Below are 19,248 nucleotides of genomic sequence, written 5' to 3' on the forward strand. Positions count from 1 at the left end.
GGGTCAGGGTGACCCAGGTAGTTGGCAAAGGATATTGACCAGAATAGGTGAGAGGTTTGAAATCAGCCAGCAGGATAGCGCTACTCACTTGTTCTAAAGACTTGAGGGAGGGTGACAGCCATACTAGGGGATGCTGCATCCTTGTCCCTCATCCAGTGTCCACAGGGACCATGGTGTGTGGCTCTGCCTATCCCCCATACATAGCCTGGATCCCAGAGATGCTCTCTAGATTTCTAGACCATTTCCTTTTCTTCCTCTTCCCCTTCGTCTCAGTCATGGTAGCAGATACCCGGAAGTGTGCACCCTCCTGACACTGATGTTAAAGTCAAGACTTCCCTTGCAGTTGAGTTCCCTGGGAGCCTTCCTTTCCTCTCTAGTTGAGTTCCTTCAGTTGAAGGATTACTTTGGGTTAAAAGCTACACCACCTTTTCACGTTAGCTGATAAAAACAAAAGTCCCCATGTAGAAAACAAAGGCTCAAAGACAGAATTTACCAGCACCTCGGCAGAGAGAGATGCCTGTGGGGTCCTGTCAGGTTGAGGCTCAGAAAAGGCTGGGTGGAAGGGTGGGGCTGCTAACCTGTCTAGCCCCTTTCTTTGTCAAACCCACCCCCCCCACACACACACACACACACACACGCACACAGCCTCTCCTATGTCCTCTTCTACCCTTTGTCCAGAGAGAGTTAAACTCTCTGGTGTTACTTCTAGGGATCGGGGGAGGAGTCAGTGAACACTGCACACAGTAGGGGCAAGAATCTCCCTTACCGGAGGTGGGAAGAGGCACCCATTCAGACCAGAAAATGGAACAGAAAGCTTAGAAATCCCGAGAAAGGTCATGTTTTTATCAACCCAAGGCCAGGAGCAATATCTGCAAAGCAGAAAACCCCCGAATTTTCTGACAACAGAAAAACAGACTGGAGGTGAACACCATCCCTTGGGCACTGTGTAGTCCCTTCTGGCTTCTCCATCCCATAGTCATCCATCAAACCTTAATTGGTCTGATCCCCCCCACCCCCATTTTCCAGGCCCCGAGGCCAGGGAAGGGACCTTCCTTCAGGGCTTACCCCAGTGGGCAGTTAATTCTCTCTCCTTCTCTGTGTAGCATTGGGTTGGGGAGACGTTGGCAAGGAACTAAGCTCCTGTCAGACCTCAGAGTCCCTGCTTTCTGGCTTTTCCAAGCAATCATTATTCAAACTGTGCGAACAGGCTGAAAGGAATTAGACAAATGTAACTCGGGTGCAGTGGCTGCCTACCTGGTCAGTCACTCTGCCACTAAAGAGGAGGTGGAGGGGAGAGGCCAGTCTGCTCTCTGTCCCCTGAGGGATTTACGTCCAAGTGCCCATGATGAATATCATTAGTCTACCTTGCCTTCGTCTCAGTGAGGGTGGGCCCGTTCTTTCCTACCTTAGCTGAGCTTCCCAAGACAGCACTAGTGGGCCATCTCAGGCCAGACTCACTGGCGTCAGTGTACTTTGTGATTGAGTGTCTAGCCGTGATTTTGCACATGCACTTATGTGCACGCTCATATGTGCACATGTGCAGGCCTGCCCTTGCACATGTCTGATAGTGTTATTCTGTCATGTCATCCCTTCACGTCAGTAGCTTAGCAACTTCCCAGTCTTTCCCCATCACCTTTACTCCAAGGAGGAACGACAAAATCCATCCATGCCTACGGCGCAGGAGACGAAGGCCTCTAATGGAAAACCCATCAAGGCTGTTGATGAATACCAACTCAACAAGAATGAGAATGTGACAGACAGACCAACAGAACCCAGCAGGGGAGCTCGAGGAGCGGACTGTGTCAATATAAAGTTAGACACTCGGAAGACATAAAACTGCTAATAAAGTATTTTATATAAAATTTTTATGTGTGTTCGATGTCAAATGCTCCAAGTGATTTGTTTGAGGTTTGGAAGATGGGTGTGTCTGCCTGGTAATGAGTTCTGATTGGTTGCAAGGTCTGACCCACTGTGGAGTTGGCCTGCACTCTGTAGCACTTTCTTTGCAACTGTCTCTAGGCTGTGTTCCCTTAGATGTCTTACCCACAGTCCTCTGCTGTGAACATGTGACACTGGTCTCCAACAGAAGCCCCTGGAACATGAAAGCCGCCACCACCACAACTCCCAGAGCTCTGCCCATGGCTCCTCTCCGTGCCCTAGCAGTTGCATCGGGGGTGCCCTGTTCAGGGCTCTGCTTCTGCAGGAGATAGATTTCAGGCTTAGGCTCAAGATCTGGGAAGCAGCTGCCAGCCAGCCGGGCAGTTCTCACGCGGCTGTGTCTGATCCTTTTTAGATCTGGGCTCCGTGAGCTCTCAGCCAGGGGACCTGCTGGAATTCACCCTGAAGAGTCGCCATGGCTTAGGGCCAAGGTTTAAACTATACCTTGCTCCTTCCTCTAGGACACAGAGCAGAGACCCTGACAGACAGATCAAAAAGGTCCACTCTAAGAGGCAGGGGAACCTACCTGAATTCAAGGCCAGCCTGGTCCACAAGGTGAGTTCCAGGACAGCCAGGGACGTTAAACACAAAAACACTGTTTTGAAAAACAAAATAACAAAACAGCAACAAAACCAAAAAGATACATTCCAGTAGCTCTTGTGGTGCCCTACAAACGGTGAACATGGTGGGCGTGGCCCAGAACGTGGAGGGTGTGGCCCAGAATGTGGTGGGAGTGGCCCAGAATGTAGTGGGAGTGGCCCAGAATGTGGTGGGCGTGGCCCAGAGCATTGTGGGCGTGGCCCAGGTGTGGACTCCTGTCTTAGGGTTACCATTGTTGTAATGAAACACCATGACCAAAGCAACTTGGGGAGAAAAGGCCTTACTTGGCTTACACTTCCATATCACTGTTCATCACTGAAAGGAGTCAGGCAGGGCAGGAACTCAAGACAGGAGGCTGGAGGCAGGAGCTAACGCAGAGGCCATAGAGGAGTGCTGCTTACTGGCTTGCTCCCCATGCTTTGCTCAGTCTGCTTTCCTATAGAATCCAGAACCTTTAGCCCAGGGATGGAGCCACCGCACTGAGCTGGGCCCTCCCCTGTCAATCACTAATTAAGAAAATGCCTTAAGGGTTTGCCTACGATCTGATATTATGGAGGCATTCCCTCCCCTCATGATTTTAGCTTGTGTCCAGTTGACATAAAACTATCCAACACCACTCCATAGACAGAACAGCAAACCTTGACATTAACCCACAGCTCCTTCAGTGCGGGCCCCTCTCGATGAAACAGTGCTAGTCTCTGCCTGTCAACACCGAATGAACCAGACAGCATCATCAGACATCCGGGATGTTGTGCACCTGCACCTTGGTGTGGAGTGAACTATGTCCAGTTAGGGGTCATGTCTATTTTATGTTCACTGAATCATAAGGTCTAGGCTCCAGAAAGAACTCTATACTTCTATGAGGTCCCTCATAGTGAGAGGCAGAGATGCCGAGACTAGTCAGGGAACCCCCTAGCTATGACCTGCTGGGGTTCTTTATGAGTAATCCTTGCTTCCAGCAGCCAGCATGGTGCTCCTGTTGACGTCCCACGTCTCCATGGCTAAACCTTCCTCGTTTCTCCAGGCGCCGGCAGCACTGAAAGCTCCCACCTAACGTTTCTAAATGGAAGTGGGAGGGGGGTGGTGCGGGGAGACCACACAGGCTCACAGGTCTCTGGGATGTTAACAGCACAGTCTCTTCTCCTAGGATACCAAGTGCCATCCCCTTTGATGGGTCTGAAAAGACAGTGGCAAATGCCTGTGTGTGCCCAAGGGCGCCCTCTAGTGGTCACTGGAGTTATACACTGTGTGGAGCAGATCTGTCCTCTGGAAGAGTACAGGAGAGGCAGATTAGAGTTAGAGGCAGGGTTAGGGAGGTGGAGTCACAAATTAGGCTGCAGCAGCCAGGCAGTGGGGGCAAAGACAGCTGCAAAGAAAGGTATCTAGTTATCTCTGTGCCAGGAAGAAGGTTAGACGTACAACAACAGGGTCATCCTGGAAGGGGACACGCCATCTCAGAAGCAATGGGCAGGACCAAGGGGGCTTATGCCTGTGGCAACACACTTCAAATCTCAGACTCTGCCACAGTGGGGAATTGACAGAGCAGTGGTGTGTGTGTGTGTGTGTATGATGTTGATAGTTACACATTCTGTTTTGTTTGCTTGCTTGCTTGAGGCTGGGTCTCACTAGGTAGTCCTGCCCAGCCTATAACTCACTGTCTAGACCAAGCTGGCTTTGAATTTGCAGTGATCTTTCTGCCTTTGCTTCCCAAGTGCCCCTATGGTCTAAGACAATTTACTGAAGCACCCTATTATAATATACGTGCATTCTGTTCTTCTAGTGAATTCCATGAACTCCAGCTAACACACACACACACAACACACACACATACAGAGTGAACCGCCTCCTTGCTATATTACATCACACTCTATAGTCAAGTCTGCATACAAACTTCTGCAAAATATACACATTCCTATTAAGTATCATGGGATAAACTATCTAATGCAATATGTGTTGGCATGGCCACACCCCAAAGGATGTAATGAGGGTGTTTTTGCAATCACTAAAACCAGGCCACCTGTAAGGACAGGAGCCCTGTCCCGCAGGCTGAATGGGCAGCCGTGTAGTGGGGGCATCACTACGCTAAGAAAGGACACGTTTCCATAAAGCTCCATGCTAGGTAAATGCAGGACAATGTAAGCCAGAAAATAAAACAAAACAAAAACAAACAAACAACAACAACAAAGCCCTGGCTGTTTTTTTTTGGGGGGGGGGGGGCCAGGTTGACAAAAAGTTGAAGCATCTGGGAAGAGGGGACCTTGATGTGTGTGTGGGGGGGTCCAGCCCACTGTGGGTGGTGCCATCCCTAGGCGAGTGGTCCTGGGTTGTATAAAAGAGCAGGCTAAGCAAGCCACTGGGAGCCAGCCAGTAAGCAGCGTTTCTCTGTGACCCCTGTTCCTGTGTCTAGGTTTCTGCCTCTCCTTGAGTTCCCTCAGTGATGGGCTGTAATGTATAAACCAAATCAACCTCCCCTGGACCCTGAGTTGTTTTGGTTTGAGTCACATGATGTTCATCGTAGTCACAGAGAGGCAAACCAGGACACAACCTAGGTCAGGATGCAACGCAGGACATGGCCTGGGTTCAAATCATGACAACAGATGTGAAGCCCCCATGAGCAGACAGGACCCTGGACAGTCCCAGGCAGAGGCAAGAGTCTATAGGTGACACAGACTCCCTCAACCTCTGACCTTGCATCTACTCAAAGCCAGCCTCATCCCCACACTCATGTGACACTGAGAGATTCACCCCGAGTTTCTGAACACTCGCAGAGCAATGCAGTTAGACTATGTCTACCCCAAGCCTTAGACAGGGAACAGCATGAAAATGGGCTTAGAAGGGCGTAATGGTTTGCATATGCTTGGCCCACGGAGTGGCAATGTTAGGAGGCGTGGCCTTGTTGGAGTGGGTGTGGCCTTGTAGGAGTAGGTGTGTCACTGTGGGCATGGGCTTAAGACCCTCATCCTAGCTGCCTGGAAGTCAGTATTCTGCTAGCAGCCTTCAGATGAAGATGTAGAACTCTCAGCTCCTCCTGCACTATGACTGCCTGGATGCTACCATGTTCCTGCCTTGAGATAATGGACTGAACCTCTGAACCTGTAAGCCAGCCCCAATTAAATGTCCTTATGAAAGTTACCTTGGTCATGGTGTCTGCTCACAGCAGTAAGACCCTAACTAAGACCATAGGAGATACTTTTCTTTGGCCCGTGTGAGTCCCATGTCTCCCACTGGAGATTACAAGATGCTGTGGGGTAATGTTAGGCTTACCAGTCACAGCTGGGAAGGTCTCAGCACTCAGCACTGGCTCCATTGATAGTGTCAGAAAGAATGAACAATTGTAGGACACCACACAGGCTAGGGTTACTCAAGGGAGTGGTCGGCTCGGGATTGAATACTGTAGAGGGGCAGGGAAACCGGAAGCTAGATAGTAGGCTAGATCAGAGAATTCGAGGTGAGGAACAGCCACTACTCCAGGCTGCCAGCAGAGGGCGGTATGATGCCATGTGAGTTTTATTCGAGGTTCTGATTCTGTCCTGGTGGCCTCACAGCTGGCTTCACTTAGGCCTGGAAGATGCTCCCAGAAATTCTATAGTGAACTCCACAGCTCCTGGGATGTTGTCAGATTGCTTTCACCTAAGTCTACGCCATCCTACTCAAGACCCCGAGGAAGAAGGATAGCATCCTGAGTTACCATAGTAACCCAGGCAGAGACAGGTGGATAGGTGCTGTAAGCAAAAAGAGAGAGGGCCAGGCCTGCTGCACCCCCAGAAAGCAAAGGATGCATCTGCCTCACAGAGAAAGGGTTTTCCACCTCAAGGAGATGGTGACCCCACGGCTTGACTAAGGACCAGGAAGGTGGCCAGTGCTGATGACCAGTGCAAGACTAACACGGCCAAGGTTAATATAGCCGAGCTATGACTGAGAAATTCAGATCCTACAGACCATTACAAAAAGTTCCTCTGGAACTGGGTTTATATTTTATTTGTATAATATAAACATGGACTTTTCATGTCAGGGAGAGCTGGGGGGTGGTACTTCACCTCCAAAATCAACCAAACCTGACCTCCCAGTTGTGGGTGAGGAGACAGAACCTGACCCATCTTGCCAGCCTGGAGGACTCTGTGATGTTGACCCTGGCCAGGGACTTCTCCATCAGTCTCCGTCCGTTCTCCACAGCAGGCCCAGGGATGGCTGACTCCCTCGTGGGGGCCTCTGTGACCATGTTCTCTGCCCAGGGTTGGCTGCCTCCAGCCTCTGTGATCATGTTCTCTTGTTCTCTAAGACCTGTTTAATCTAATTTCTTGACACTGAGATGACACCTCTGCAATGGGACGCCAAAGAAGCTTCCCACCATGCTTGGGTTTACCGACCAGTTCCCCGACTCAGAGGCTCAGCCTGGGTCCCACCTTCACCAAGCAGCGCAGGGACTAGGGCAAAAGAAGCCAGGGATTTACCCTACATGACAGTGTGGAGCGGGCACCAGAGAGCTGAGTAATCAAACGAATACCTTCAGATCTCACTTAAAAAGGGAAGGTTGGACTAGAGACAGACAGGGCTTAGTAGTTAAGAGGCAGGTAAACCCAAGTGTTCCTCCTGATGTTAGCAGGCGGTCAGGTTGAAGAACTCCTTTGGATTCTAAACAAAGATATCATGACAGCATCTCTCTAAGTTGGGGGCTTTGTGAATACAGTGTCTATAGAAAGAGTTCCTGTGTATCATCTTGAATGTAAGCCTGGGGCATCTTCTTACTCATGCACCGGGAGCTTTAAAGGGTGTAGTTCGTCTTTGCTACTTTGTGTCTTCTTTTTCCTTTATCCCTTTATCCCCCTGCCTGGTTTCACCCCTCCTAACACTAGATAGGAGAAAAACAAGGATGGAGGGAAGAGAAAAAATAAAGAGGGAGAGGGAAAAGAGGTCCCTGTATCTAATTTCTTTCCTTTTGTTTCTTCTTTGACCATGGCTACTAACAAACCGCAACCAAGCCCCCTAACTGACCAACACCACCCACTCTCCTTCTCTTTCAAAGCCCTCCAGTTTCTATACCCTCTGACAAGCTTCCGAAATTCCAAACATCACACAATCACAGGAATTATCTGCAGCTGACAAAACCGTGCCTCTGCTAAAGCACGAGGCAAATCATAGTCAGCTGCTGCGGACAGTCACAAGCAGCTCCACTATCCCACACATGGGATTGAAATGAAAGCACATTCTTACAATGTTCCTGTCTTGTTGTTGTTGTTGTTGTTGTTGTTTTAAAGAAACCAAAATTCAAAAATGTCACTACAAAGGTGAATGCCCCAAGTCTAACATCACAAAGTAAGGTAGGAACCAGGGTTCATTGCAGTGTAAAGTGTTTACCTCTCATGAAAATGTACAGAAAACTCAGCTGTCAAGACAGAGCATGGCGTTTAAAAATCAAAAGTAATACATAGATATGTATTGAATAAAATGTCAAAATTCTGCACTTGGATAACAGTATCCCACTTCTACATTGTAATCTTGGCCCTGCTTCCAATAAACCTTTATTTATAAAAGCAAGTAGGAGCCGAAGAGACAGGGGCTTTGCCTACCATACAGGCTCAAATGTCTGTCTCTGGAGTTTACTCCGATGGTCCTTTAAGACGTGGGTTCTAATGGTTTTTCCCCTGTGCACCCTGGGTGTCGAAGTCAATGTGACAATCGGTCAGTGTGATGTTTTAAATGTGACTTGCCAAAAATCACACAGAACCACCATTTCTAGTGCAGTGGTTAAGGGGACCGAGGTCTCTTCCAGGAAGAAGAAACCAGAAAACCCAAGCACAATGAGAAGCAATGTTTCCTGGCCCCTGTGTTGTGTAAATGAGCCATACAGTAGCATGGATGACGTGACCCTGAGACGGTCCCCTTTGGGAACAGTAATAGGCATCAGCCATGTAGCACACAAAGACATGTCTACTCCCAAACCTTCCCATAGTGAGTGCAGAGAAAGCCATATCAGGAAATGAGGAGAATTCCAATCAGCCTAGAGGATGTGGACCTGGGTACGGATGTGATATACAGACCACTGCTCTGTCACCTGCAGTGTGGCAGATGTTAAATATGACCGTAGATAAATACAAACCAGAATGTAAGATGGTTCTCTTAGTTCAGTTTCTCTCTGAGAAAGACAAAGATTACTAAATTTTGCAGAAGTGGTTTGGGGCTTTTGTTTTTGTTTGTTTGTTTGTTTGTTTGTTTTACATCTTACACAGGAAGTGTGCTGTGAACGGTTCTACCCGCCTGCTGCCCTCGTTAGCCCTAACTCAATTTGACCCATCCTAGAGTCACCTGAGAAAGCGTCCTCAATGGAGGGCTTACCCAAATCAGATTGGTCTGTTGGAATGTCTGGGGGCGAGGGTGGTGGTGATGGGATTGTCCTGGTTGCTAATTAATATAGAAGGGCTTAGCCCACTGTGGGCAGCACCATCCCTAGGTAGGTGTGCCTGGGCTTTATAAGTAACTCAACTGAGCATAAAACCTGGACTGTGCCAGCAAGGGTCATCCTTCACAGTTTCTGCTTCAAGCTCTGGTTCAAGTTCCCGCTATGACTCCCCACAGTGATGAAACTGTGCCCTGGAAGTGTAAGCCAAATACACCCTTCTTCCTCTAGGTTGATTTTGGTCAGAGTGTTTCATCACAGCAATAGAAGGAACTAGAATACTTGCCTCAAGGGATCCTGACTTGAAGCTGTTCTCAGTGTATCACAGCAACTCAGAATCAGTTCCTCCACAGGCCTGGGACATCCCCTCCCCATGAAGTGTGACCCGTCACCCTCCCCACCCTGAGAGTGACACACAGAAATAAACACAAGAGTAGAGGTCTCAGCAATCAGAGCAGCCTTGTGCTGACTGTGAGGTCTTTATTCTTCAGGACTTCCAACTCCTTTATTGGCCAGCAGCAGAGAGCAGATCAGGGATGAGTGCTACCCTCGGCCACCACCATTAGCAGGAATCCAAGGTGCTGAGCTGGAGCCTGGACAGCTTCAAAATGTACATTCTGGGAAGGAAGGAAAGGGTCAAGGTGAGCTGGGTCATTCCCACACAGCACTGCCTGGCTTCCCAAGGCCAAGACAGGCTGAGGCCAGCACCTGTCTGGCTTCTTCCCCTGGGTCACAGTGGATATGTGAACCCCCCTCCCTCAATCCCCGAAGCCTGGAAGAGAAAATGTATCCTCTCTGGTGTTACCAAACCAGATAACTGGCCCCCCCCACCTCCCCAGTGGTTCTGGCAGCGGGTATGTGAAACAGTACCCGGAAGGGAGCCAGAGGCAAGTGACCTGGCAATTGTGGGGCAGTGGCCAGCTCCTGCTGCTGCTCCTGACTAGCCTCAGTCCTGTCTCCTGGCTGAAGGAGAGGGGGGCGCTGCATGCAGTATGCTTCCATTCAGCTGGGACTCAGCCTTCTGTTACCTAGGCCAAAGAGCACATCTGGCTCCTTTAAGTGCTGGCCCAGGAAGATGCCTTGTAGAGGTACAGCCTTCTTAGAAGGTGAGCCAGTGTTTGGACATGACAGATGGCTCACAGTGGGTGGCTACCCGAAGAAGTAGTAGGTTGGGACCTGGGTAAAACAGAATGGCCATGTGCCTGGCCATCTGCTGTTTGCACATGGCCCTATCCAGAGATTCTCAGGGTACCTGCTCTGCAACTTACTCCACCCAGGGAAGGGATAAGGGAGGTAGGAGGTGGGGACACACAGGGCACAAGCACAGTCACCTGACTACAGGTCTGCTGTGAGCACTGCACAGACATAGGTAACAAGGGAGTATGGATGGCTAGTTTGCTAAAAATTAAAAAATAAAACAGACTCAAAATCAGCTACACAGCTGTACAGTCTCTCTCTCTCTCTCTCTCTCTCTCTCTCTCTCTCTCTCTCTCTCTTCTCTCCCTCCCCCCCGTGTGTGTGTGTGTGTGTGTGTGTATGTACTCTGAGTGCATATGTGAAGGGGGACATGCCAGTGCACCTGTGGAGACCAGAGGACAACTTGGTGGAGTCAGTTCTCTTCTGCCACCCTGTAGGTTTCAGGAATCGAATTCACATCATCAGGATGGCCAATAGGAGTCTCTATCTGCTGAACCATCTCACTGGCTTACTCAGTGAGGGTCTCGCTTACTCAGACAGGATCTCTCACTGGTTGGGAACTCACCAATTAGGCTAGGCTAGCTGACCAGCAAGCCCCATGGATCTGCCTGTCTCTGCCTCCCCGGCAATGAAGGTCCAAACATGGCTGCCACACCTGGCTTTTTTTACATGGTTTTGTGAATCAAACTCATGCCCTCATGCTTATGTGAGAAGCATTTAACTGGCCCTGTGTCATCTCCTTGGCCTTCAGAACGCAATTATGTATTTTATAGAATGGGTCACCCACTGCCACCACCTGCCCTGGGCCCAACACCCCTAATATGAGATCTCGTCAAGGAATACTGGTGATACTGTTGTCCTGCTAGGCCCCAGCCACATGAAAGGACAGAGCCACCCTGGGCACCACTGGCTGGCCTTACCTGTCTCCTGCAGAGGTTTGAAGCACCAAGGCACATTTGGGATGCTGGAGTCAAAACAGCAGCCGCGGTTGTTACATTGCTGTTCTGTGACAGAGGGGTAGCCACAGTCTACCCTGACTTTTGCTGGGACCATACATTGGCTCGGAGCTGTCCAAATGAAACACAGTCAGCTGCCAGACTAGTAGTTTGGGGTTACTTTCTTGCTTCCTGTGGCATCCCCGACAACCGTTCCCCCTGAGTTCAGAGAGAGTGATCCTCTTACCCCATGGGACATGTCTAAAGGAAAGCAGTCTGTTGGGAAATGAAGCTTCCTGGAGATCTCCCTGACAGTGAGACAGGGTGGGAATGTAGAACCCAAATCATCCTGGGCCATCCGTAGTTCCCATCATAGTCTGTTAACACCTGTCACTTCATCTGACTAACGTCTCTTGGCTATCAGGTAAAACCTGTAGAACATACTGCCTTAACAGACCCTTAGCTGCTACCACCTCCAAAACTAAGACTGCCACCAGAGACAACCAACTTGTGTAGCAGAACCCCTGCCCACTGCCCTGACACCCCCATCAGAGTACTTGAAAAATGCCTTAACTTATGACCATCTTTTATTGTGTCTAAAAAGCTTCTTGCAACCACTTCTATGGCGGAAGGGGAAGTTTTGTGGCCATAGACACTCAAACTTGGCTCAGGATAAAAAATATTTATTTTTTTAAAGACAATCTCTCATGTAGTCCAGGCTGACTCGATGTTCACTCATCGATTTGGAAGGATAGCTGTGGTTTGTCTCTTTAGAGATTTGGTCTTTTGCTATCTATTGTAATGCTAAATTTAACCCCTTCCCCCAAGACCTGGTTGTCCCAGAGATGAGTCTGCATGTACACCTTGGCCCCAAGTTATTTCTGATTGGCAAACAAAGATGCCAACAGCCAATAGCTAGGCAGAAGAGACATAGGTAGGGTTTAGGGACCACCAGGTGGAGAGAGGCCACAAGGAAGAAGAATGTACAGAAGGAGAAAGAGAAACCACCATGGTTTATGTGAGCCCCAAGGACTAGCCAGTGGGAGTTAAGAGAACCCCAGATGAAACATAGTAAGTAATAACTCAGGTTATTGATAGGAAAGTAGATTCTGATAGCATAGGGGGTAGATACGTGCTATTTAAGGCTTACTATAAATATAAAGGTTGTGTGTGTGTGTGTTTTATCAGAGGACTAAGTGGTCAAGGCAGGGTAGAAACCCCAGGCCAAAATTAAATAATTTCTGCAACACGCATTCACTGAGGAATGCTAACCCAAGGAACCTGGCCTAGTGTCCCTCCCTTGGTCAGGAGGAAAAAAAAAACACACAGGTCTAGATACCCTACAGCTGGCAGGATCCCTGGGAATCCAGGGGCCCATAAAGCTTAACACAAAGTCCCCTTGCTTGTTTGCTCTGTAAGGACTCCCTGCTCCATAGTGAAAAGCATCTAGGGAGATACCAAGTCACAAGGAAAATCACCATGTGTATTATTTTAATGTCTCTGCTGCAGCCCACCACCACCTGGTGGCTAGCTTGTCCTGTCCTAGGTAGGAGCTCCCTCCACCGCCAGCATTTCTGGTTCAGGAAGATTACATGTTTATCCATACATGATCAGTTAACTGATTTTCCCTTACGTGGAAACCCAGCAAACTTCTCTATCTCCCCAACTGGAGTGGCTATGTCAAGCCTTCCTCGATACAGTGGGGGATGGGACAGGGAGCTAAGGGACCTTTCAGAACTTCAACCCAGCGCCAGCTCCCAGATGCTCTTATGTAGCTGACATGCCCCAGGCAGCGGGGTTTCAAAGCACCCCAGTGGACCTATTGTCTTCACCCTGATCAGGGGGGTGACCTGATGGAGGTCATACCCAGTGCCTCTGAGTTCTTCTCACTTAACACTGTGACCCAGTGCCCAAGGGAAAACAGGTTTCTATAAACTGTCTGGAGCCATTGCTTTCTCAACTGTTTCTTTCCTTTCTTTTCTTTTTTTCTTTTTGTTCTAGTAACTTGCCAGGATGCTCAGTGTGTTCAGAAATCTCTGGCAAAGAAAGAAATGAGAGAGGATGAGCCCCAGCCATCCCTCCACCCTGGCCTTGATTCCAACCCCGCTAGATTCTGAGGAGGAGGGCTGTCCCGAGTACGTTAACTTTCTCTGAGCCTCCATTAACTTGTCTCTAAGTGGGTCAGAAAGAACCTCTCTGTAGGACTGCCCCGAGAAACCGCGTACCTGTTAAGTGGTGATATTAAGTTGATGTGGAAGGTAGGCAGTTTCCCACCTTTCAAGCTCACAGAGAGCTCGGTTAGCCTGAGTCTTCTGTATCCCTTCTCACAGAGGTCCCAGCCTAGTACAGAGGGAACCAGATAGGTACTTACACAGGCCAATGTAGTCCGCAGCTGCCCTGGAGGACCCAGCAACCAGGACCAGCAGCAGCGTTAGCCAGAGGGCTCTGGTCTCCATGGCAGCAGGCAAACTTCAGTATCCCCACACAGGATGTCCAGGGTCACAAAGAAAGTCCTTTTATAGCCATTTGTTTGCTGGGTTCTGTGGACTCTGAACTTTCTCCAGTGTAATTCCAGAAGACTCCTCCCCAATTCTAAATTGGGGTAGGGGAGGGGGAGGGGGCGGGGGTTAAGAATTAAACAGGGACTGGGAAAGGGTGGGGACAGCCATGGCAAATCAGCCTGAAAGCAGAATGTGTTAATCAATATATGAACCTAGTCTAGAAGCAGGCTCTGTGAGGCTGTAAGGCAAGGTCACTGACTGGACAGAGTCACAGGCTACCCAGGGACTTTAGTCTTGTGGTCTCAACAGTGAAGAAGACCCTGGGCCACTTTGTCCACCAGCACCACCAACCTCGTCTGTCACTTGTGAAGGTGGAAACTGTAGGAAAGTCATTTTTTCTATCATTGGCTATACTTTAATAAATAGCTTAAATACTCATTCAATGTATTTTAATAAAATATATTTAATAAATATACTCATATATTAATATAATAATACAATATATTATAATAAAATATATGACATGTATAATATATAATTCTCATAAATATATATTATAATATATAACTATATATTTTAAAATATATGATTTAAATATATATAATTATATATAAATAATATATTAAAAATACTAATATATTTGGTTTTTAAAATCAAATCATATAAAGTCCCCTCTCCCATCTATTTTCTGTACCTCTGGTTTCTAGACCAGATTTTTAAAAAATTTACTTATTTAGTTGTGTGTGTGTGTGTATACATGTACCTGTGTGTACATCTGTGTACCACATGTATGCAGGAGCATGCAGAGTCAGAAAAGACATCAGATCCTCTAGAACTGGAGTTATGGACAGTTGTGAGCCACTTTGTGGGTGCTGGGAATTGAACCTGGGTCCTCTGGAAAAGCAGCCAATGCTCTTAACCACCAAACCACCCCTCTAGCCACTCCCACACAGATTTTTAACCCAAGCAGATATAGACTCTTCATCTTTACCGAGTCTGCCCTGCCTTACTCTCAATACATGGTCTCTACTGGAACCCAGCCATCTGTAGCTTGTGTGGATGAGGCTGGGGTGAATAGACCTGGCTTCTGAAAGAAGAAACTGGGCTGACAGAGTGCATGCTAGCATTACTCCAGCAGCAGGGGCTAGTAGCTGTTAGTTCAACGTGTTCCACCTCCCAGAAGATGTCTGGTGAGGAGCGGTGACTAGTCTTCCTTGCCTGGTCCTCATTGTCCAGCATTGTAGCATCCGTAGGCTCGTACAGAGACCCCCTGAGAACCCTGCGGTGCATTTTGTACATCGCCCCACAATATGGCTGCATCTAACGGTTCAAAGCTGGCTTCCACATCGGGAAAATATAAGAGTGGGTACCCAAAGGGATGTCCAGGAACTGTCATCCTTCACTGACTGACCAGTGGAAGTCAGGTCTGATGGACATGTCTAAACCTGCATGCTGGTCATGGCATCAGAGATACAGCCTGGGGAGAGCATTGTCTGAATAAACATAGCCTGGATCATAGACCAGACAGTCAGCCTGCAGATACTGGGATCTCATGATACCTGGCGGATCCCTTAACCTCAGAGGTCACAGCCTGGAGAGGAGTGAAAAGCCATAAAGCAGGAACTGTGACCTATGATGTAAGAATCATCAGGACAAAGTGAGTTCTGAATGGACCTGGAGGCACGGCCGTGAATTTTCTAGATGAGAGGGGGTCACAAGGGTATGGCGGTGGTACTGCCTGCCCGGCGACACCCACAAGCATCCCATAGACACGGAGTCCTTGAGGCAGGTGAAGGGCAGACATGGTTTCACCTCTCCCTTCTCTCGGGTTTCTCTGTTATCTGAGCCAGCAGTTAAGTGGAGGAAGAAGACAGAAGCCAGGCTGAGTTGCCAGGGATTCCTGCTGGCCACCTGTCACCCACGCCCGTTCCACAGCTGTGCTAGGCGTGGTCCTCCCTCCCTGTGAATGCTTGCCTCTCAGCCCCTTCTGAATCATCAGGACCTAGATGGGGATGTTGGGAGGAGGCAAACATCATGACTGGTTCAGGGATTTCCCCTGTCTTTCAGGGACAAATGTAAATGTGCCATATTATTAACCACAGAAGGAGATTCCCGCATAGGGTTGAGTCTCCGGTTTTGAGTTCTAAGACAGTAGCCACCCACCACTGACAGGGGGATAAAGGACAGACCCTGGTGTCCTGGGAAAATAAGTCCGAGCTTGAAAAAGAGCTCCAGCCGCAGCTTTGGCTGCCCCAGAGGACTCAGCCACAGTGATCCCTAGCTCCAGAATGTCTGTAGGTGGGCAGTGCTGTGCTGAGGGATTGTCTCCCAGGCACACCTCATGGGACAGAGATAAGTCTGAAACAGCAGCTGACAGCCGTGCAGCAGGCGGGGCACCCCACCACACATACAGCCCCGCCTATCCCCAGCAGGTTCTTGGCTCTTATCACACGGTGACAGTCACCACCTTGGAAGAGTCAGCCTGTGGCCTCGAAGTGAACTTGAATCTTCAAGGAAGCTAAGGGCCCATTCCTACCAGATCGGGATGCATATGGCTTTTCCTGGATGTTCACAAAAGCAAACCTGCAGCTGTAGGATCAAAGCCCTGGACAGATGATATTGGAAACCCCCCAGTGGCCAGAGCTACCCACCAGCATCCTAGATGAACCGCTGTCTCTCTAGGGTACCAGACTTCCTCTCCTTGAACCAAGATGGTGTCTTGGGGATTTCCAAATGTTCTGTATTGATCAGTGTCTGTAGTATTTGACGTTGTTTAGAAAAGAGGTTCCGTGTGGGTGTAACTCAATAAACAGGGATAGAACCAAACAGGAATAAGGGTAGCCCTATGTCCAACTGGTAGGCATCCTTAAGAGAAGGAAAGGGGACACAGAAACAGAGGGAGGACAGTGTAAGTAGAGACATAGGAGAAGATGACCATGTGACAGTGGGACCATGTAACAAGTTCACAAGCCAAGCAATGCCATGCACACTCACCACCAGCGAAGAGCTGCAAAACAGTCTCTTGCCCTTGAGCTGGGTATGGTGGCCCATGCCTTTAATCCCTGCACTTGAGAGGAAGAGGCAGGCAGAGCTGAGTTCAAGGCCAGCCTGGTCTACACAGTGAGCTCCAAAACAACCAGAGCTATCTAGTGAGACTCCATCTCAACAAAACAAAACCAATTCTACGCAGGGAGCAGTGTCCTACTTTGATCTTGGATTCATGGGCTTCCAGGATGGAGAGCCAAGTCTTTGTCAGGTGAACCACTTCTCATGGTCCTTTCTACTATAGCCAGAAAGGAGTGGCCACAGCCAGTGGCTCTGAATCCACTTCCACCTCTGCTTCAGGCAGGAATGTCAAGAGCATCTGGTGCTTTCTAAAATTCATCTCTGGTGTGGTGGTTCACACCCAAATTCTGTTTTTGTCTCTCGTCCCTTGGTGACTGGGATGACTTTTCAGAATGTTCTTTAATGTTGTAACCAGAGCTGGCCTTCAGGAGGTTCCTGAAGGTGACCACTGAAATTCGGACTTTTTACAGAAAACACCTGACATCTACGTCATTGATCAAGGACTCATAAAGAACCTACATTTAAAAAAAAAAAATGTGCGAGGAGGAGAATACAACATGAATTTTAAAAGACATAAAAAGGAGGGGGGATACACTATAAATACAACTACGTAAGAGGCCCAGCCTCGCTGTGCAGTTCAGAATCACAGAACCAAAGCTGGCACACCCTTGCCTGCATGCGGGCCCAGCTGCTTTGAGAGTGTGATAGATTCGTACTGTGTCAGGCACCTTGACAACAATCTACATTGAAAAAACACCTGTGTTCCAACAGGAAGAAATTGAAAACAACACACCCGTCAGTGGAGAATCAGTCCCATGGCGTGTCAGAGCCATGTTCACATGAATGTGTCAGACCTGCTTTTATTGATATAAGAGATCTTCAAAAATTAGATGCACAGTGTTTCTGACCAGCTTTTTTTTAAACCCAGCAAACATTACCACCTGATGCTTATAAATATGGCTGGGAAGGAGACACAGTGTCTTCAGAGCAGCGGCTTCTGGGGAGGGAGGAGGAAGACGGTTGTTGTCAACCTGACAGACCTGGGAAGAAGGGATCTCAGCTGTAGAATTGCCTCCAGTTGATTGTGGTGAGTTTGCGAGGCATTCTCTTAACTGAAAGTTGATGTAGGATATAACCCAGCCCACTGTGGGTGGTCCTATTCCCTAGGCAGGTGGGCCTGGACCATATGAGTGCAACAAGCCAGTAAGCCTCTAATTCCTTTGTGCTCTCTCCTGACTGCAAGTTCCTACCTTGAGTTCTACCTTCCTTGGCTTGACAAGTTGAAAATTATTATATAACACAGTCAATAAAACCAACAGAGGAGTGTCCACCAGAGATGCTCTTGACCTCCCTGCCTGAGCCAAAAGCTAAAGTAGACTCAGAGCCGCTGGCTGGGGCCACTCCTTTTCGGCTGCTGTAGAATGGACCCTGAGTCGTGATTCACCTGACAAGAGATTTGACTCTCCGTCCTTGAGTTCCATGAGCCCAAGATCAAGGTGTTAGTGGTACGTAGAGGGTGTGAGGGTCTTGGGCTCACAGGTAAGCATCATGGAAACCAGGAAAGTTAAACACACAGGGTTGTCTCTTCAAAGGAAAGAGATGTTTACCTGTTTTCCATCAAAATAGCTGGGAAAGGATGCAGTTTGCAGCCTGGTGACCTGTGCTATCTGTAGGGCCAGGCTTCACTTGAATCCTCCAGACTACTATGTTTGTCTATTCCAAACTCTTTCCTCTAGATCTTAAGCAAAGCTTCTCAGTCAACACTTACAAGAGATGTCACTTGCACTTTGCGACCGCAGAGGTAACTTCTGTGTTAGATCAATCCTGACACCTACACATTACCTCAGTCACTCTCCTTAGACCTGCATCTTCAACATTCTCAGTCAACAGATGCCATTTTTATAAATGATGTCATAGGTACTTTGTAAAGACTTTTGGATCATGTACACAGGACTGAGTTCATTGTCATCCGGAAACATTTTTTTCCAAAATTGTGCTAAGCTTAAATGTGCTTAAAAGAAACTGCCTGGTATCAGATGCTAGAAGTTTGAACCAGGACCAGCTAGACAAGTCATACTGGATGAGATTTTCTTTTTTCAGCTCCTGTAAACTGTTTCTCTGCTGACCATAAGCAACTGAAGGGACCACTTCCACAGCTGGCACCCAGCACAGAGGCTTGAGAAGGTAAGACAAGTTTTATTTAAATAGAAGCAGAGTACAGGAATCCTGGGCTCTCAATCAAAGGGTAACAGCTGTAAGTGAGAGAGTGGAGTTAACCCCCCGGTCCTTTTCAGTCTTTTGAGACAAAATGTTTTGTACATCTATCGAGATATTTGTTAAAATCCAAAGGAACAAAATATTCAGAGCGACAGCTTCTACAATTTTATACCCACGGGAGCTAACGTCAAGGGAGGCCAAGAAAGGGGAGAGAAAAATCTCTGTCAGTTATTTTGCAAGATGGAATACAGCAATGTATTGCTTGGAACCTTTTAGGAGGATAGATAGATAGATAGATAGATAGATAGATAGATAGATAGATGATTGAGAGATAGATAGACAGACAGACAGACAGACAGATAGATAGATAGACAGATGGATAGGTGGTAGGTAGGTAGAT

At 48.2% G+C, this 19,248-nt stretch overlaps 1 protein-coding gene across 1 annotated transcript; it reads right to left on the reverse strand.

Annotated features, from left to right (window-relative positions):
- Positions 1 to 9,377: 9,377 nt before the first annotated feature.
- On the reverse strand, positions 9,378 to 13,556 carry Tff3 (trefoil factor 3). The gene is made up of 3 exons (XM_028767975.1): positions 13,436 to 13,556; positions 11,050 to 11,196; positions 9,378 to 9,549 (listed from the first exon to the last, which is right to left on the reverse strand). The coding sequence occupies exons 1-3, from the start codon at positions 13,518 to 13,520 to the stop codon at positions 9,536 to 9,538; spliced, it is 246 nt and encodes an 81-aa protein (XP_028623808.1). The 5' UTR covers positions 13,521 to 13,556; the 3' UTR covers positions 9,378 to 9,535.
- Positions 13,557 to 19,248: the final 5,692 nt, after the last annotated feature.

The sequence above is a fragment of the Grammomys surdaster genome, unplaced genomic scaffold (assembly GCF_004785775.1).
Source record: "Grammomys surdaster isolate TR1022 unplaced genomic scaffold, NIH_TR_1.0 183, whole genome shotgun sequence".
Taxonomy (NCBI): domain Eukaryota; kingdom Metazoa; phylum Chordata; class Mammalia; order Rodentia; family Muridae; genus Grammomys; species Grammomys surdaster.

Bases quoted from the DNA above. Each gene is read 5' to 3' on its own strand.
- Tff3 (XM_028767975.1), bottom strand. From the start codon at position 13,520: ATGGAGACCAGAGCCCTCTGGCTAACGCTGCTGCTGGTCCTGGTTGCT. The intron at 11,197-13,435 runs GTAAGTACCTAT...TCATTTGGACAG, and splicing joins TGCGGACTACATTGGCCTGT to CTCCGAGCCAATGTATGGTC.